The sequence below is a fragment of the Ranitomeya variabilis genome, chromosome 3 (genome assembly GCF_051348905.1).
Source record: "Ranitomeya variabilis isolate aRanVar5 chromosome 3, aRanVar5.hap1, whole genome shotgun sequence".
Lineage (NCBI taxonomy): Eukaryota > Metazoa > Chordata > Amphibia > Anura > Dendrobatidae > Ranitomeya > Ranitomeya variabilis.
In genome coordinates, this window is record NC_135234.1 from 775338224 (window position 1) to 775359564 (window position 21341).

At 57.1% G+C, this 21341-nt stretch overlaps 1 protein-coding gene across 3 annotated transcripts in view; it reads right to left on the reverse strand.

Annotated features, from left to right (window-relative positions):
- Positions 1–21341, reverse strand: part of LRRC51 (leucine rich repeat containing 51) — a 96007-nt gene that overhangs the window by 26804 nt on the left and 47862 nt on the right. The window contains exon 1 of one of the 3 annotated variants that reach the window (XM_077298881.1): positions 2189–4305. The exons of 1 other annotated variant lie outside the window; for it this stretch is intronic. In XM_077298881.1, coding sequence (XP_077154996.1) covers positions 2189–2228 — 40 coding nt within the window. In that variant the 5' untranslated portion in view covers positions 2229–4305. Of the gene's footprint in view, positions 1–2157; positions 4306–21341 lie in introns of those variants that run through there. One more of the 3 variants, XM_077298882.1, reaches the window with a different exon arrangement.

Genomic DNA, 21341 nt, shown 5'->3' on the forward strand with positions numbered 1-21341 from the left:
GCACTCAGCCTATAATCACAACCTATAATCCCGGCGCACAGCCTATAATCACAGCCTATAATCCCGGCACTCAGCCTATAATCACAACCTATAATCCCGGCACTCAGCCTATAATCACAGCCTATAATCCCGGCGCACAGCCTATAATCACAGCCTATAATCCCGGCGCACAGCCTATAATCACAGCCTCTAATCCCGGCGCACAGCCTATAATCACAGCCTATAATCCCGGCGCACAGCCTATAATCACAACCTATAATCCCGGCACTCAGCCTATAATCACAGCCTATAATCCCGGCGCACAGCCTATAATCACAACCTATAATCCCGGCACTCAGCCTATATTCACAGCCTATAATCCCGGCGCACAGCCTATAATCACAGCCTATAATCCCGGCACTCAGCCTATAATCACAGCCTATAATCCCGGCACTCAGCCTATAATCACAGCCTATAATCACAGCCTATAATCCCGGCACTCAGCCTATAATCACAGCCTATAATCACAGCCTATAATCACAGCCTATAATCCCGGCACTCAGCCTATAATCACAGCCTATAATCCCGGCGCACAGCCTATAATCACAACCTATAATCCCGGCACTCAGCCTATAATCACAGCCTATAATCACAGCCTATAATCACAGCCTATAATCCCGGCACTCAGCCTATAATCACAGCCTATAATCCCGGCGCACAGCCTATAATCACAACCTATAATCCCGGCACTCAGCCTATAATCACAGCCTATAATCCCGGCGCACAGCCTATAATCACAGCCTATAATCCCGGCGCTCAGCCTATAATCACAGCCTATAATCCCGGCACTCAGCCTATAATCACAACCTATAATCACAGCCTATAATCCCGGCACTCAGCCTATAATCCCAGCACTCAGCCTATAATCACAACCTATAATCACAGCCTATAATCCCGGCACTCAACCTATAATCACAGCCTATAATCACAGCCTATAATCCCGGCACTCAGCCTATAATCACAGCCTATAATCCCGGCGCACAGCCTATAATCCCGGCACTCAGCCTATAATCACAACCTATAATCCCGGCACTCAGCCTATAATCACAGCCTATAATCCCGGCACTCAGCCTATAATCACAACCTATAATCCCGGCACTCAGCCTATAATCACAGCCTATAATCCCGGCACTCAGCCTATAATCACGGCCTATAATCCCGGCGCACAGCCTATAATCACAGCCTATAATCCCGGCGCACAGCCTATAATCACAGCCTATAATCCCGGCGCACAGCCTATAATCACAACCTATAATCCCGGCACTCAGCCTATAATCACAGCCTATAATCCCGGCGCACAGCCTATAATCACAACCTATAATCCCGGCACTCAGCCTATAATCACAGCCTATAATCCCGGCGCACAGCCTATAATCACAGCCTATAATCACAACCTATAATCCCGGCACTCAGCCTATAATCACAGCCTATAATCACAGCCTATAATCCCGGTGCACAGCCTATAATCCCGGCACTCAGCCTATAATCACAGCCTATAATCCCGGCGCACAGCCTATAATCACAGCCTATAATCCCGGCGCACAGCCTATAATCACAGCCTATAATCCCGGCACTCAGCCTATAATCACAACCTATAATCCCGGCGCACAGCCTATAATCACAGCCTATAATCACAGCCTATAATCCCGGTGCACAGCCTATAATCCCGGCACTCAGCCTATAATCACAGCCTATAATCACAACCTATAATCCCGGCACTCAGCCTATAATCACAGCCTATAATCCCGGCACTCAGCCTATAATCACAACCTATAATCCTGGCGCACAGCCTATAATCACAGCCTATAATCACAGCCTATAATCACAGCCTATAATCCCGGTGCACAGCCTATAATCCCGGCACTCAGCCTATAATCACAGCCTATAATCCCGGCACTCAGCCTATAATCACAGCCTATAATCCAGCCTATAATCCCGGCACTCAGCCTATAATCACAGCCTATAATCACAGCCTATAATCCCGGCGCACAGCCTATAATCACAGCCTATAATCCCTGTGCACAGCCTATAATCACAGCCTATAATCCCGGCGCACAGCAGTGACCGCCTAATACTCCAGCACCGGGCACAGCCGCTCTTTGCCTCCGTTCTACTCACAGACACGTCCTGTAACCTAGCGACAGCTCACCATGGCAACCGAACACAACAGGCTCGCCAACAGGAAGCATCGCAACACCTGACCGGAAGATGCCGAAAGAACAGACCGGAAGTAACACCGCCCCCTGTGGCTGCTCTGGTGTGTTCCAGTCATTGTAGAACTACTAGTGCCAGCAGTCCTCCGTCAGGAGCGCATAGTGTGTTTTTGTGCCTGTGGTCAGGGCTCTTCCCATAGGGCACGTTGTGTTCCCCGCAGTGCTGGATACCGCACAGTGGGAATCTTCCGCTCCTGGTCACACTGAGCAGATCAGAGGGCTGCGGTATTTGTAGTCCTGGCCTGTCTGGTAGCGATCACATGCACAGCGCCCCCGCTGTATGGAGGCCGAGGCAGGTACTGCAGACCCCGGAGCCCGAGCTGTGCTGTTCTTCCACTTCGCATGTGACCGTGGAATAAGCTGAGTGACAGCGGTGATCGGTGACAGCGGTGATGGGTGTCGCCCCCCATGGAGGCCATCTATATAAGACCCTCTACATAGGGGGACGTTGTCCAATCCCGGATCAGACCCCCCAGCGGGGCAGTGTCCCCTCGCCCCAGAGGTCTGGATGGAGCGACGCCGGCAGACGGTCCCGTTTCGCTCCTGGACGCTTCCTCAGGGGTCTCTGGAAAGAGCTCGGATCCAGGTGACGAACGGAGGCGGCAGCAAACGTCCAGATGACGGGAAAACTGCGGAAATCCATCCGACTGCTCTGGAGTAAGATGTTACGTGAGAAAAATCAGCATTTACATTGGTTAAAAGTATAGAGAAAAGCGACGCGCTCCTGGCACTAAGTAATATCCGTCCGGTCCTCGGGTATCTTATATGTTCCCTTTTATTGCACATTGGTTTCTGCAGGATGCAGCCGGGCCCCGTGTGATCATTGCTGGGGGATGTGGGGCGTCTGTCCTTATGGGGTGCACTTCTATAGCCCAGGAGTCGTACGCCTGACCGCAGCACACGTCCCTGTGTGACTGGCGACCGGTACCGGGGCATTGTGACCACCAGGTCGGGGTGTGAGGGGCTGCTCCTCAGTATTGTGCACCTTTATCATGGGGCTGCTGCGTCCTGCCGGTGCTCTGCTGCCGGTGCTCTGACTGAGGATTATGGCTTTTCTGTAATGTTAAAGCGCAGAGTTTGGTGCCGGTGAACTACAAGTGCCATGCATTGCTCAGCATGGTGGCCGCGCCGTACATAGAGACGGTCGGTGTGGATGCAGATCACTCTGCACAGTAACTGCACATAGAGGAGACTTTCTCCTGACCCTTCTGTTATCACAGGACGAGCACAAAGATCGTGATTTTTATGTTACAGAGATCATTGCAAAGAAAACCCGTGTTCCATCACCTGCCGGGCGGAGATCACATCAGAGACGCGCGGAGCGTTGTGTCCAGTGCAAAAAGGGCAAGAAAGGAGAAAGCTGCAGAGCCGCAGGCTGCAACATCCGTCCGTACAGCGCGGCAGATCCTGCTGCTGGAACACAGCGGATTTATTGTATAGAGAGGGTTAAAAAAAAAACACCCAGAGGAAGAAACCAGCAGAAGCCGCTCGTCCGAGGGAGGCGCATTGTGCGTGTTCAGCATTTGGTGCAGAAAATGTGGCCCGTTTCTGCATCGATTGGCAAAAAACAAACACGGCAACAAAATGCTCGTTTTTGCAGTTGTTTTGGTGCAGATTTTTCACACTCGTTAGTTCTGCTGCAAAAACACTGAACAAATTGATAAATTGTAGATGTAAATCTGCAAGACACAAACGCGTGCGTGAGACTTCAGGATTCTCCTCCACTTTGCTGGCATCACTGAAAAAAACGCAGCAAAAATGCAACGTGTGCGCACAGCCTAAACCTCCACATTGCAGGGAATGTAAGATTGACCTTCATAGATTGTCTGGCTTGTTAATAATTGTGAATAAATGTTAGTTTCCCTGTCATTTCTATCCTGCACACATGATCATTACTTATTGCTGTTCTCATGTGATCGCTCTTATGTCTTTTTCCTTCCCACGATCCTAAAGAATAACTACGACTAAGGACGTGCTCCGCGGCAGAGACACATCAGGGTTTTTCTATCACCTGGACATACGGTTTTTAATGTATCCACAATAAAGCTTTATTATGTCCCCGGTGTAAGTGCCGAATCTTGTCCCTTCTCCCCAGCACGATTCGCCCCGTGGTATAAAGCTGGTCCGAGCATCAATTCTATTGGAACGCGGTAAGCCACATTTTTTTTCTTTTTAGCAAATGTTTGTTACACATTCAAAAACTGATAACAAACAAAAGCTTCAATGTAAACGTACGGAGCCGCCTGCGATCCCTGATTTTGCCCACAATTTCGGCTGCTTTTCTGATGTGATGGCGGTGTACGGACCCATTGATTTAAATACAAGAAACACAATTTGCATAAATATTTTCATTCCCAGCTGCAAATCTATGAGAATTATCGAAATAAAAAATGCACTTAATTTCCACATTTATAACTGCAGCTGGGAACTATAATGGTTATGGAAATTGTGTTTCTTGCATTAAAATCTACAGGTGCATACGTGCCGCTGGCGCCCAGAAAGAGACAAAATTGTGGGCGAAACTAGAGGTCGGCTTCATCAATCAGGTAGAGCCAGGAGGCTCCATGTGTTTACACTTTATTGTTTGTTTGTTTTTTAGGTTTTTTTCTGTGTTTGAGAGCGTAACTCAAATATTTCTTATTCCGGAGCGCAGTTTGGTGGATTTTAAGATTTTTTTTTCCCTTTAAATTGTGTGTGTGATACGTGCTGCCCCGGAGTGACGGGTCTCTGCCTTTGGGCACGTGTCTGATACGTGCTTCCCAGGAGTGACGGGTCTCTGCATACGGGCACGTGTCTGATACCTCCTGCCCCGGAGTGACGGGTCTCTGTATACGGGCACGTGTCTGATACGTGCTGCCCCGCAGTGACGGGTGTCTACTTACGGGCACGTGTCTGATACGTGCTGCCCCGGAGTGACGGGTCTCTACATACGGGCACGTGTCTGATACGTGCTGCCCCGGAGTGACGGGTCTCTGTATACAGGCACGTGTCTGATACGTGCTGCCCCAGAGTGACGGGTCTCTGCATACGGGCACGTGTCTGATACGTGCTGCCCCGGAGTGATGGGTCTCTACATACGGGCACGTGTCTGATACGTGCTGCCCCGGAGTGACAGGTCTCTGCCTATGGGCACGTGTCTGATACGTGCTGCACCGGAGTGATGGGTCTCTGTACACAGGCACGTGTATGATACGTGGTGCCCCGGAGTGACGGGTCTCTACATACGGGCAGGTGTCTGATACGTGCTGCCCCGGAGTGACGGGTCTCTACATACGGGCCCGTGTCTGATACGTGCTGCCCCGGAGTGACGGGTCTCTGCATACGGGCACGTGTCTGATACGTTCTGCCCCGGAGTGACGGGTCTCTGTATACGGGCACGTGTCTGATACGTGCTGCCCCGGAGTGACGGGTCTCTGTATACGGGCACGTGTCTGATATGTGCTGCCCCGGAGTGACGGGTCTCTGCATACGGGCACGTGTCTGATACGTGCTGCCCCGGAGTGACGGGTCTCTGCATACGGGCACGTGTCTGATACGTGCTGCCCCGGAGTGACGGGTCTCTGCCTATGGGCACGTGTCTGATACGTGCTGCCCCGGAGTGACGGGTCTCTACATACGGGCAGGTGTCTGATACGTGCTGCCCCGGAGTGACGGGTCTCTGCATACGGGCACGTGTCAGATATGTGCTGCCCCGGAGTGACGGGTCTCTGTATACGGGCACGTGTCTGATACGTGCTGCCCCGGAGTGACGGGTCTCTACATACGGCACGTGTCTGATACGTGCTGCCCCGGAGTGACGGGTCTCTTCATACGGGCACGTGTCTGATACGTGCTGCCCCGGAGTGACGGGTCTCTGCCTATGGGCACGTGTCTGATATGTGCTGCCCCGGAGTGACGGGTCTCTGTATACGGGCACGTGTCTGATACGTGCTGCCCCGGAGTGACGGGTCTCTGCATACGGGCACGTGTCTGATACGTGCTGCCCCGGAGTGACGGGTCTCTACATACGGGCACGTGTCTGATACGTGCTGCCCCGGAGTGACGGGTCTCTACATACGGGCACGTGTCTGATACGTGCTGCCCAGGAGTGACAGGTCTCTGCATACGGGCACATGTCTGATACGTGCTGCCCAGGAGTGACGGATCTCTGTATACGGGCACGTGTCTGATACGTGCTGCCCCGGAGTGACGGGTCTCTGTATACGGGCACGTGTCTGATACGTGCTGCCCCGGAGTGACGGGTCTCTGTATACGGGCACGTGTCTGATATGTGCTGCCCCGGAGTGACGGGTCTCTGTATACGGGCACGTGTCTGATATGTGCTGCCCCGGAATGACGGGTCTCTGTATACGGGCACGTGTCTGATATGTGCTGCCCTGGAGTGACGGGTCTCTACATACGGGCACGTGTCTGATATGTGCTGCCCTGGAGTGACGGGTCTCTACATACGGGCACGTGTCTGATACGTGCTGCCCCGGAGTGACGGGTCTCTGTATACGGGCACGTGTCTGATATGTGCTGCCCAGGAGTGACGGGTCTCTGTATACGGGCACGTGTCTGATATGTGCTGCCCCGGAGTGACGGGTCTCTGCATACGGGCACGTGTCTGATATGTGCTGCCCAGGAGTGACGGGTCTCTGCATACGGGCACGTGTCTGATACGTGCTGCCCTGGAGTGACGGGTCTCTGCATTCGGGCACGTGTCTGATACGTGCTGCCCAGGAGTGACGGGTCTCTGCATACGGGCACGTGTCTGATACGTGCTGCCCCGGAGTGATGGGTCTCTACATACGGGCACGTGTCTGATACGTGCTGCCCAGGAGTGACGGGTCTCTGCATACGGGCACGTGTCTGATACGTGCTGCCCCGGAGTGACGGGTCTCTACATACGGGCACGTGTCTGATACGTGCTGCCCAGGAGTGACGGGTCTCTACATACGGGCACGTGTCTGATATGTGCTGCCCAGGAGTGACGGGTCTCTACATACGGGAACATGTCTGATACGTGCTGCCCCGGAGTGACGGGTCTCTGCATACGGGCACGTGTCTGATACGTGCTGCCCCGGAGTGACGGGTCTCTGCCTATGGGCACGTGTCTGATACGTGCTGCCCCGGAGTGACGGGTCTCTGCCTATGGGCACGTGTCTGATATGTGCTGCCCAGGAGTGACAGGTCTCTGTATACGGGCACGTGTCTGATATGTGCTGCCCAGGAGTGACGGGTCTCTGTATACGGGCACGTGTCTGATATGTGCTGCCCCGGAGTGACGGGTCTCTACATACGGGCACATGTCTGATACGTGCTGCTCCGGAGTGACGGGTCTCTACATACGGGCACGTGTCTGATACGTGCTGCTCCGGAGTGACGGGTCTCTATATACGGGCACGTGTCTGATATGTGCTGCCCCGGAGTGACGGGTCTCTACATACGGGCCCGTGTCTGATATGTGCTGCCCTGGAGTGACGGGTCTCTACATACGGGCCCGTGTCTGATATGTGCTGCCCCGGAGTGACGGGTCTCTGTATACGGGCACGTGTCTGATACGTGCTGCCCTGGAGTGACGGGTCTCTGCATTCCGGCATGTGTCTGATACGTGCTGCCCCGGAGTGACGGGTCTCTACATACGGGCACGTGTCTGATATGTGCTGCCCCGGAGTGACAGGTCTCTGCATACGGGCACGTGTCTGATACGTGCTGCCCCGGAGTGACGGGTCTCTATATACGGGCACATGTCTGATACGTGCTGCCCCGGAGTGAAGGGTCTCTGTATACAGGCACGTGTCTGATACGTGCTGCCCCGGAGTGATGGGTCTCTACATACGGGCACGTGTCTGATATGTGCTGCCCCGGAGTGACGGGTCTCTGTATACGGGCACGTGTCTGATACGTGCTGCCCCGGAGTGAAGGGTCTCTGTATACAGGCACGTGTCTGATACGTGCTGCCCCGGAGTGACGGGTCTCTACATACGGGCACGTGTCTGATATGTGCTGCCCCGGAGTGACGGGTCTCTGTATACGGGCACATGTCTGATACGTGCTGCCCCGGAGTGACGGGTCTCTGTATACAGGCACGTGTCTGATATGTGCTGCCCCGGAGTGACTGGTCTCTGTATACGGGCACGTGTCTGATACGTGCTGCCCCAGAGTGACGGGTCTCTGTATACGGGCACGTGTCTGATATGCGCTGCCCCGGAGTGACGGGTCTCTATATACGGGCACATGTCTGATATGCGCTGCCCCGGAGTGACGGGTCTCTACATACGGGCACGTGTCTGATATGTGCTGCCCCGGAGTGACTGGTCTCTGTATACGGGCACGTGTCTGATACGTGCTGCCCCAGAGTGACGGGTCTCTGTATACGGGCACGTGTCTGATACGTGCTGCCCCGGAGTGACGGGTCTCTATATACGGGCACATGTCTGATACGTGCTGCCCCGGAGTGAAGGGTCTCTGTATACAGGCACGTGTCTGATACGTGCTGCCCCGGAGTGATGGGTCTCTACATACGGGCACGTGTCTGATATGTGCTGCCCCGGAGTGACGGGTCTCTGTATACGGGCACGTGTCTGATACGTGCTGCCCCGGAGTGACGGGTCTCTGCATACGGGCACGTGTCTGATACGTGCTGCCCCGGAGTGACGGGTCTCTGCATACGGGCACGTGTCTGATACGTGCTGCCCAGGAGTGACGGGTCTCTACATACGGGCATGTGTCTGATACGTGCTGCCCTGGAGTGACGGGTCTCTGCATACGGGAACGTGTGTGATACGTGTTGCCCCGGAGTGACGGTTCTCTGTATACGGGCACGTGTGTGATACGTGCTGCCCCGGAGTGACGGGTCTCTGCATACGGGCACGTGTGATACGTGCTGCCCCGGAATGACGGGTCTCTACATACGGGCACGTGTCTGATACGTGCTGCCCAGGAGTGACGGTATCTACATACGGGCACGTGTATGATACGTGGTGCCCCGGAGTGACGGGTCTCTACATACGGGCAGGTGTCTGATACGTGCTGCCCCGGAGTGACAGGTCTCTGCATACGGGCACGTGTGAGATACGTGCTGCCCCAGAGTGACGGGTCTCTGCATACGGGCACGTGTCTGATACGTGGTGCCCCGGAGTGACGGGTCTCTGTATACAGGCACGTGTCTGATACGTGCTGCCCAGGAGTGACAGGTCTCTGCCTATGGGCACGTGTCTGATACGTGCTGCCCCGGAGTGACGGGTCTCTGCATACGGGCACGTGTCTGATATGTGCTGCCCCAGAGTGACGGGTCTCTGCATACGGGCACGTGTCTGATACGTGCTGCCCAGGAGTGACAGGTCTCTGCCTATGGGCACGTGTCTGATACGTGCTGCCCAGGAGTGACGGGTCTCTGTATACGGGCACGTGTCTGATATGTGCTGCCCCGGAGTGACTGGTCTCTGTATACGGGCACGTGTCTGATACGTGCTGCCCCGGAGTGACGGGTCTCTGCATACGGGCACGTGTTTGATATGTGGTGCCCACGAGTGACGGTCTCTGCATACGGGCACGTGTCTGATACCTCCTGCCCCGGAGTGACGGGTCTCTGCATACGGGCACGTGTCTGATACGTGCTGCCCCGGAGTGACGGTCTCTGTATACGGGCACGTGTCTGATACGTGCTGCCCCGGAGTGACGGGTCTCTACATACGGGCACGTGTCTGATACGTGCTGCCCCGGAGTGACGGGTCTCTACATACGGGCACGTGTCTGATACGTGCTGCCCAGAATTAATGGGTCTCTACATACGGGCACGTGTCTGATACGTGCTGCCCAGGAGTGACGGGTCTCTGCATACGGGCACGTGTCTGATACGTGCTGCCCCGGAGTGACGGGTCTCTGCCTATGGGCACATGTCTGATACCTGCTGCCCCGGAGTGACGGGTCTCTGTATACGGGCACGTGTCTGATACGTGCTGCCCCGGAGTGACGGGTCTCTGCATACGGGCACGTGTCTGATACGTGCTGCCCCGGAGTGACGGGTCTCTGCCTATGGGCACATGTCTGATACCTGCTGCCCCGGAGTGACGGGTCTCTGTATACGGGCACGTGTCTGATACCTGCTGCCCCGGAGTGACGGGTCTCTGTATACGGGCACGTGTCAGATATGTGCTGCCCCGGAGTGACGGGTCTCTGTATACGGGCACGTGTCTGATACGTGCTGCCCCGGAGTGACGGGTCTCTACATACGGGCACGTGTCTGATACGTGCTGCCCCGGAGTGACGGGTCTCTGCATACGGGCACGTGTCTGATACGTGCTGCCCCGGAGTGACAGGATCTGCCTATGGGCACGTGTCTGATATGTGCTGCCCCGGAGTGACGGGTCTCTGTATACGGGCACGTGTCTGATACGTGCTGCCCCGGAGTGACGGTTGTCTGTATACGGGCACGTGTCTGATACGTGCTGCCCCGGAGTGACGGGTCTCTACATACGGGCACGTGTCTGATACGTGCTGCCCCGGAGTGACGGGTCTCTGCATACGGGCACGTGTCTGATACGTGCTGCCCCGGAGTGACGGTTGTCTGTATACGGGCACGTGTCTGATACGTGCTGCCCCGGAGTGACGGGTCTCTGCCTATGGGCACATGTCTGATATGTGCTGCCCCGGAGTGACGGGTCTCTGTATACGGGCACGTGTCTGGTACGTGCTGCCCCGGAGTGACGGGTCTCTACATACGGGCACGTGTCTGATACGTGCTGCCCCGGAGTGACCGGTCTCTGCCTATGGGCACGTGTCTGATATGTGCTGCCCCGGAGTGACGGGTCTCTGTATACGTGCATGTGTCTGATACGTGCTGCCCCGGAGTGACGGGTCTCTACATACAGGCACGTGTCTGATATGTGCTGCCCTGGAGTGACGGGTCTCTACATACAGGCACGTGTCTGATATGTGCTGCCCTGGAGTGACGGGTCTCTACATACGGGCACGTGTCTGATATGTGCTGCCCTGGAGTGACGGGTCTCTGTATACGGGCACGTGTCTGATATGTGCTGTCCCGGAGTGACGGGTCTCTGCATACGGGCACGTGTCTGATACGTGCTGCCCAGGAGTGACGGGTCTCTACATACGGGCACGTGTCTGATACGTGCTGCCCAGGAGTGACGGGTCTCTGCCTATGGGCACGTGTCTGATATGTGCTGCCCCGGAGTGACGGGTCTCTGTATACGGGCACGTGTCTGATACGTGCTGCCCCGGAGTGACGGGTCTCTACATACGGGCACGTGTCTGATACGTGCTGCCCCGGAGTGACGGGTCTCTACATACGGGCACGTGTCTGATACGTGCTGCCCCGGAGTGACGGGTCTCTGCATACGGGCACGTGTCTGATATGTGCTGCCCCGGAGTGACGGGTCTCTGTATACGGGCACGTGTCTGATATGTGCTGCCCCGGAGTGACGGGTCTCTACATACAGGCACGTGTCTGATATGTGCTGCCCCGGAGTGACGGGTCTCTATATACGGGCACATGTCTGATACGTGCTGCCCTGGAGTGACGGGTCTCTACATACGGGCACGTGTCTGATACGTGCTGCCCCGGAGTGACGGGTCTCTGCCTATGGGCACGTGTCTGATATGTGCTGCCCCGGAGTGACGGGTCTCTGTATACAGGCACGTGTCTGATATGTGCTGCCCCGGAGTGACGGGTCTCTACATACGGGCACATGTCTGATACGTGCTGCTCCGGAGTGACGGGTCTCTACATACGGGCACGTGTCTATGTGCTGCCCTGGAGTGACGGGTCTCTACATACGGGCACATGTCTGATACGTGCTGCCCCTGAGTGACGGGTCTCTGCATACGGGCACGTGTCTGATACGTGCTGCCCCGGAGTGACAGGATCTGCCTATGGGCACGTGTCTGATATGTGCTGCCCCGGAGTGACGGGTCTCTGTATACGGGCACGTGTCTGATATGTGCTGCCCTGGAATGACGGGTCTCTACATACGGGCCCGTGTCTGATATGTGCTGCCCTGGAGTGACGGGTCTCTACATACGGGCACGTGTCTGGTACGTGCTGCCCCGGAGTGACGGGTCTCTGCCTATGGGCAAGTGTCTGATACGTGCTGCCCCGGAGTGACGGGTCTCTGTATACGGGCACGTGTCTGATATGTGCTGCCCCGGAGTGACGGGTCTCTGCATACGGGCACGTGTCTGATATGTGCTGCCCCGGAGTGACGGGTCTGTACATACGGGCACGTGTCTGATATGTGCTGCCCCGGAGTGACGGGTCTCTGTATACGGGCACGTGTCTGATACGTGCTGCCCCGGAGTGACGGGTCTGTACATACGGGCACGTGTCTGATATGTGCTGCCCCGGAGTGACGGGTCTCTGCATACGGGCACGTGTCTGATATGTGCTGCCCCGGAGTGACAGGTCTCTACATACGGGCACGTGTCTGATATGTGCTGCCCAGGAGTGACGGGTCTCTGCATACGGGCACGTGTCTGATATGTGCTGCCCAGGAGTGACGGGTCTCTGCATACGGGCACATGTCTGATACGTGCTGCCCCGGAGTGACAGGTCTCTACATACGGGCCCGTGTCTGATATGTGCTGCCCTGGAGTGACGGGTCTCTGCATACGGGCACGTGTCTGATATGTGCTGCCCCGGAGTGACGGGTCTCTGTATACGGGCACGTGTCTGATATGTGCTGCCCTGGAGTGACGGGTCTCTGTATACGGGCACGTGTCTGATACGTGCTGCCCCGGAGTGACGGGTCTCTGCATACGGGCACGTGTCTGATACGTGCTGCCCCGGAGTGATGGGTCTCTGTATACGGGCACGTGTCTGATACGTGCTGCCCCGGAGTGACGGGTCTCTGCATACGGGCACGTGTCTGATACGTGCTGCCCCGGAGTGACGGGTCTCTACATACGGGCCCGTGTCTGATATGTGCTGCCCCGGAGTGACGGGTCTCTACATACGGGCACGTGTCTGATATGTGCTGCCCCGGAGTGACGGGTCTCTGTATACGGGCACGTGTCTGATACGTGCTGCCCCGGAGTGACGGGTCTCTGCATACGGGCACGTGTCTGATACGTGCTGCCCCGGAGTGACGGGTCTCTACATACGGGCCCGTGTCTGATATGTGCTGCCCCGGAGTGACTGGTCTCTACATACGGGCACGTGTCTGATATGTGCTGCCCCGGAGTGACGGGTCTCTGTATACGGGCACGTGTCTGATACGTGCTGCCCCGGAGTGACGGGTCTCTGCATACGGGCACGTGTCTGATATGTGCTACCCCGGAGTGACAGGTCTCTACATACGGGCACGTGTCTGATACGTGCTGCCCAGGAGTGACGGGTCTCTGCATACGGGCACGTGTCTGATACGTGCTGCCCCGGAGTGACGGGTCTCTACATACGGGCACGTGTCTGATATGTGCTGCCCCGGAGTGACGGGTCTCTGTATACGGGCACGTGTCTGATACGTGCTGCCCCGGAGTGACGGGTCTCTGTATACGGGCACGTGTCTGATATGTGCTGCCCTGGAGTGACAGGTCTCTACATACGGGCACGTGTCTGATACGTGCTGCCCAGGAGTGACGGGTCTCTGCATACGGGCACGTGTCTGATACGTGCTGCCCCGGAGTGACGGGTCTCTACATACGGGCACGTGTCTGATACGTGCTGCCCCGGAGTGACGGGTCTCTGCATACGGGCACGTGTCTGATATGTGCTGCCCTGGAGTGACGGGTCTCTGTATACGGGCACGTGTCTGATATGTGCTGCCCCGGAGTGACGGGTCTCTGTATACGGGCACGTGTCTGATATGTGCTGCCCTGGAGTGACGGGTCTCTGTATACGGGCACGTGTCTGATATGTGCTGCCCCGGAGTGACAGGTCTCTACATACGGGCACGTGTCTGATACGTGCTGCCCAGGAGTGACGGGTCTCTGCATACGGGCACGTGTCTGATATGTGCTGCCCCGGAGTGACAGGTCTCTACATACGGGCCCGTGTCTGATATGTGCTGCCCTGGAGTGACGGGTCTCTGTATACGGGCACGTGTCTGATATGTGCTGCCCTGGAGTGACGGGTCTCTGTATACGGGCACGTGTCTGATATGTGCTGCCCCGGAGTGACAGGTCTCTGTATACGGGCACGTGTCTGATATGTGCTGCCCCGGAGTGACAGGTCTCTGTATACGGGCACGTGTCTGATACGTGCTGCCCCGGAGTGACGGGTCTCTGCATACGGGCACGTGTCTGATATGTGCTGCCCCGGAGTGACGGGTCTCTGTATACGGGCACGTGTCTGATATGTGCTGCCCTGGAGTGACGGGTCTCTGTATACGGGCACGTGTCTGATATGTGCTGCCCCGGAGTGACAGGTCTCTACATACGGGCACGTGTCTGATACGTGCTGCCCAGGAGTGACGGGTCTCTGCATACGGGCACGTGTCTGATATGTGCTGCCCCGGAGTGACAGGTCTCTACATACGGGCCCGTGTCTGATATGTGCTGCCCTGGAGTGACGGGTCTCTGTATACGGGCACGTGTCTGATATGTGCTGCCCTGGAGTGACGGGTCTCTGTATACGGGCACGTGTCTGATATGTGCTGCCCCGGAGTGACAGGTCTCTGTATACGGGCACGTGTCTGATATGTACTGCCCCAGAGTGACGGGTCTCTGCATACGGGCACGTGTCTGATACGTGCTGCCCAGGAGTGACGGGTCTCTGTATACGGGCACGTGTCTGATATGTGCTGCCCCGGAGTGACTGGTCTCTGTATACGGGCACGTGTTTGATATGTGGTGCCCAGGAGTGACGGTCTCTGCATACGGGCACGTGTCTGATACCTCCTGCCCCGGAGTGACGGGTCTCTGCATACGGGCCCGTGTCTGATACGTGCTGCCCCGGAGTGACGGGTCTCTACATACGGGCACGTGTCTGATACGTGCTGCCCCGGAGTGACGGGTCTCTACATACGGGCACGTGTCTGATACGTGCTGCCCAGAATTAATGGGTCTCTACATACGGGCACGTGTCTGATACGTGCTGCCCAGGAGTGACGGGTCTCTGCATACGGGCACGTGTCTGATACGTGCTGCCCCGGAGTGACGGGTCTCTGTATACGGGCACGTGTCTGATACGTGCTGCCCCGGAGTGACGGGTCTCTACATACGGGCACGTGTCTGATACGTGCTGCCCCGGAGTGACGGTTGTCTGTATACGGGCACGTGTCTGATACGTGCTGCCCCGGAGTGACGGGTCTCTGCATACGGGCACGTGTCTGATACGTGCTGCCCCGGAGTGACGGGTCTCTGCCTATGGGCACATGTCTGATATGTGCTACCCCGGAGTGACGGGTCTCTGTATACGGGCACGTGTCTGGTACGTGCTGCCCCGGAGTGACGGGTCTCTACATACGGGCACGTGTCTGATACGTGCTGCCCCGGAGTGACCGGTCTCTGCCTATGGGCACGTGTCTGATATGTGCTGCCCCGGAGTGACGGGTCTCTGTATACGGGCATGTGTCTGATACGTGCTGCCCCGGAGTGACGGGTCTCTGCATACAGGCACGTGTCTGATACGTGCTGCCCCGGAGTGACGGGTCTCTACATACGGGCACGTGTCTGATACGTGCTGCCCCGGAGTGATGGGTCTCTGTATACGGGCACGTGTCTGATACGTGCTGCCCCGGAGTGACGGGTCTCTGTATACGGGCACATGTCTGATACGTGCTGCCCCGGAGTGACGGGTCTCTGTATACGGGCACGTGTCTGATACGTGCTGCCCCGGAGTGACGGGTCTCTGTATACAGGCACGTGTCTGATACGTGCTGCCCAGGAGTGACAGGTTTCTGTATACAGGCACGTGTCTGATATGTGCTGCCCCGGAGTGACGGGTCTCTACATACGGGCACGTGTCTGATATGTGCTGCCCTGGAGTGACGGGTCTCTGTATACGGGCACGTGTCTGATATGTGCTGTCCCGGAGTGACGGGTCTCTGCATACGGGCACGTGTCTGATACGTGCTGCCCAGGAGTGACGGGTCTCTACATACGGGCACGTGTCTGATACGTGCTGCCCAGGAGTGACGGGTCTCTGCATACGGGCACGTGTCTGATACGTGCTGCCCCGGAGTGACGGGTCTCTACATACAGGCACGTGTCTGATATGTGCTGCCCTGGAGTGACGGGTCTCTACATACGGGCACGTGTCTGATATGTGCTGCCCTGGAGTGACGGGTCTCTGTATACGGGCACGTGTCTGATATGTGCTGTCCCGGAGTGACGGGTCTCTGCATACGGGCACGTGTCTGATACGTGCTGCCCAGGAGTGACGGGTCTCTGCATACGGGCACGTGTCTGATACGTGCTGCCCCGGAGTGACGGGTCTCTACATACAGGCACGTGTCTGATATGTGCTGCCCTGGAGTGACGGGTCTCTACATACGGGCACGTGTCTGATATGTGCTGCCCTGGAGTGACGGGTCTCTGTATACGGGCACGTGTCTGATACGTGCTGCCCAGGAGTGACGGGTCTCTACATACGGGCACGTGTCTGATACGTGCTGCCCAGGAGTGACGGGTCTCTGCATACGGGCACGTGTCTGATACGTGCTGCCCCGGAGTGACGGGTCTCTACATACGGGCACGTGTCTGATACGTGCTGCCCAGGAGTGACGGGTCTCTGCATACGGGCAAGTGTCTGATACGTGCTGCCCCGGAGTGACGGGTCTCTACATACGGGCACGTGTCTGATACGTGCTGCCCCGGAGTGACGGGTCTCTACATACGGGAACGTGTCTGATACGTGCTGCCCAGGAGTGACAGGTCTCTACATACGGGCACGTGTCTGATACGTGCTGCCCAGGAGTGACAGGTCTCTACATACGGGCACGTGTCTGATATGTGCTGCCCCGGAGTGACGGGTCTCTGTATACAGGCACGGGTCTCTGTATACAGGCACGTGTCTGATATGTGCTGCCCCGGAGTGACGGGTCTCTACATACGGGCACATGTCTGATACGTGCTGCTCCGGAGTGACGGGTCTCTACATACGGGCACGTGTCTATGTGCTGCCCTGGAGTGACGGGTCTCTACATACGGGCACATGTCTGATACGTGCTGCCCCTGAGTGACGGGTCTCTGCATACGGGCACGTGTCTGATACGTGCTGCCCCGGAGTGACAGGATCTGCCTATGGGCACGTGTCTGATATGTGCTGCCCCGGAGTGACGGGTCTCTGTATACGGGCACGTGTCTGATATGTGCTGCCCTGGAATGACGGGTCTCTACATACGGGCCCGTGTCTGATATGTGCTGCCCTGGAGTGACGGGTCTCTACATACGGGCACGTGTCTGATACGTGCTGCCCCGGAGTGACGGGTCTCTGCCTATGGGCAAGTGTCTGATACGTGCTGCCCCGGAGTGACGGGTCTCTGCATACGGGCACGTGTCTGATATGTGCTGCCCCGGAGTGACGGGTCTGTACATACGGGCACGTGTCTGATATGTGCTGCCCCGGAGTGACGGGTCTCTGTATACGGGCACGTGTCTGATACGTGCTGCCCCGGAGTGACGGGTCTGTACATACGGGCACGTGTCTGATATGTGCTGCCCCGGAGTGACGGGTCTCTGTATACGGGCACGTGTCTGATATGTGCTGCCCCGGAGTGACGGGTCTCTGCATACGGGCACGTGTCTGATACGTGCTGCCCCGGAGTGATGGGTCTCTGTATACGGGCACGTGTCTGATACGTGCTGCCCCGGAGTGACGGGTCTCTGTATACGGGCACATGTCTGATACGTGCTGCCCCGGAGTGACGGGTCTCTGTATACGGGCACGTGTCTGATACGTGCTGCCCCGGAGTGACGGGTCTCTGTATACGGGCACATGTCTGATACGTGCTGCCCCGGAGTGACGGGTCTCTGTATACAGGCACGTGTCTGATACGTGCTGCCCCGGAGTGATGGGTCTCTGTATACGGGCACGTGTCTGATACGTGCTGCCCCGGAGTGACGGGTCTCTGTATACGGGCACGTGTCTGATATGTGCTGCCCCGGAGTGACGGGTCTCTGTATACGGGCACGTGTCTGATACGTGCTGCCCCGGAGTGACGGGTCTCTACATACGGGCACGTGTCTGATACGTGCTGCCCAGGAGTAACGGGTCTCTGCATACGGGCACGTGTCTGATACGTGCTGCCCAGGAGTGACGGGTCTCTGCATACGGGCACGTGTCTGATACGTGCTGCCCCGGAGTGACGTGTCTCTGCATACGGGCACGTGTCTGATATGTGCTGCCCCGGAGTGACGGGTCTCTGTATACGGGCACGTGTCTGATATGTGCTGCCCTGGAGTGACGGGTCTCTGTATACGGGCACGTGTCTGATATGTGCTGCCCCGGAGTGACAGGTCTCTGCATACGGGCACGTGTCTGATATGTGCTGCCCCGGAGTGACGGGTCTCTGTATACGGGCACGTGTCTGATACGTGCTGCCCCGGAGTGACGGGTCTCTGTATACGGGCATGTGTCTGATATGTGCTGCCCCGGAGTGACAGGTCTCTGCATACGGGCACGTGTCTGATATGTGCTGCCCCGGAGTGACAGGTCTCTGTATACGGGCTCGTGTCTGATAAGTGCTGCCCCGGAGTGACGGGTCTCTGCATACGGGCACGTGTCTGATACGTGCTGCCCCGGAGTGACGGGTCTCTGCATACGGGCACGTGTCTGATACGTGCTGCCCCGGAGTGACAGGTCTCTGCCTATGGGCACGTGTCTGATACGTGCTGCCCCGGAGTGATGGGTCTCTGTATACGGGCACGTGTCTGATACGTGCTGCCCCGGAGTGACGGGTCTCTGTATACGGGCACGTGTCTGATATGTGCTGCCCAGGAGTGACGGGTCTCTGTATACGGGCACGTGTCTGATATGTGCTGCCCCGGAGTGATGGGTCTCTGTATACGGGCACGTGTCTGATATGTGCTGCCCCGGAGTGATGTGTCTCTGTATACGGGCACGTGTCTGATACGTGCTGCCCCGGAGTGACGGGTCTCTGCATACGGGCACGTGTCTGATACGTGCTGCCCTGGAGTGACGGGTCTCTGCATACGGGCACGTGTCTGATACGTGCTGCCCCGGAGTGACAGGTCTCTGCATACGGGCACGTGTCTGATACGTGCTGCCCCGGAGTGACTGGTCTCTGCATACGGGCACGTGTCTGATATGTGCTGCCCCGGAGTGATGTGTCTCTGTATACGGGCACGTGTCTGATACGTGCTGCCCTGGAGTGACGGGTCTCTGCATACGGGCATGTGTCTGATACGTGCTGCCCCGGAGTGACTGGTCTGTGCCTATGGGCAAGTGTCTGATACGTGCTGCCCCGGAGTGATGGGTCTCTGTATACGGGCACGTGTCTGATACGTGCTGCCCCGGAGTGACGGGTCTCTGTATACGGGCACGTGTCTGATACATGCTGCCCCGGAGTGACAGGTCTCTGCATACGGGCACGTGTCTGATATGTGCTGCCCCGGAGTGACGGGTCTCTGTATACGGGCACGTGTCTGATACGTGCTGCCCCGGAGTGACGGGTCTCTGTATACGGGCACGTGTCTGATATGTGCTGCCCCGGAGTGACAGGTCTCTGCATACGGGCACGTGTCTGATATGTGCTGCCCCGGAGTGACGGGTCTCTGCATACGGGCACGTGTCTGATACGTGCTGCCCCGGAGTGACTGGTCTCTGCATACGGGCACGTGTCTGATACGTGCTGCCCTGGAGTGACGGTCTCTGCATACGGGCACGTGTCTGATACGTGCTGCCCCGGAGTGACGGGTCTCTGTATACGGGCACGTGTCTGATACGTGCTGCCCTGGAGTGACGTGTCTCTGTATACGGGCACGTGTCTGATATGTGCTGCCCTGGAGTGATGGGTCTCTGTATACGGGCACGTGTCTGATACGTGCTGCCCTGGAGTGACGGGTCTCTGTATACGGGCACGTGTCTGATACGTGCTGCCCCGGAGTGACGGGTCTCTGTATACGGGCACGTGTCTGATACGTGCTGCCCTGGAGTGACGGGTCTCTACATACGGGCACATGTCTGATACGTGCTGCCCCGGAGTGACGGGTCTCTACATACGGGCACGTGTCTGATATGTGCTGCCCCGGAGTGACGGGTCTCTACATACGGGCACGTGTCTGATATGTGCTGCCCCGGAGTGACGGGTCTCTACATACGGGCACGTGTCTGATACGTGCTGCCCCGGAGTGACGGGTCTCTGTATACGGGCACGTGTCTGATACGTGCTGCCCTGGAGTGACGGGTCTCTACATACGGGCACATGTCTGATACGTGCTGCCCCGGAGTGACGGGTCTCTACATACGGGCACGTGTCTGATATGTGCTGCCCCGGAGTGACGGGTCTCTACATACGGGCACGTGTCTGATATGTGCTGCCCCGGAGTGACGGGTCTCTACATACGGGCACGTGTCTGATACGTGCTGCCCCGGAGTGACGGGTCTCTACATACGGGCACGTGTCTGATATGTGCTGCCCAGGAGTGACGGGTCTCTGCATACGGGCACGTGTCTGATATGTGCTGCCCTGGAGTGATGGGTCTCTGTATACGGGCACGTGTCTGATACGTGCTGCCCCGGAGTGACGGGTCTCTGTATACGGGCACGTGTCTGATACGTGCTGCCCTGGAGTGACGGGTCTCTACATACGGGCACATGTCTGATACGTGCTGCCCCGGAGTGACGGGTCTCTACATACGGGCACGTGTCTGATACGTGCTGCCCTGGAGTGACGGGTCTCTACATACGGGCACATGTCTGATACGTGCTGCCCCGGAGTGACGGGTCTCTACATACGGGCACGTGTCTGATATGTGCTGCCCAGGAGTGACGGGTCTCTGCATACGGGCACGTGTCTGATATGTGCTGCCCTGGAGTGATGGGTCTCTGTATACGGGCACGTGTCTGATACGTGCTGCCCTGGAGTGACGGGTCTCTGTATACGGGCACGTGTCTGATATGTGCTGCCCCGGAGTGACGGGTCTCTGTATACGGGCACGTGTCTGATATGTGCTGCCCCGGAGTGA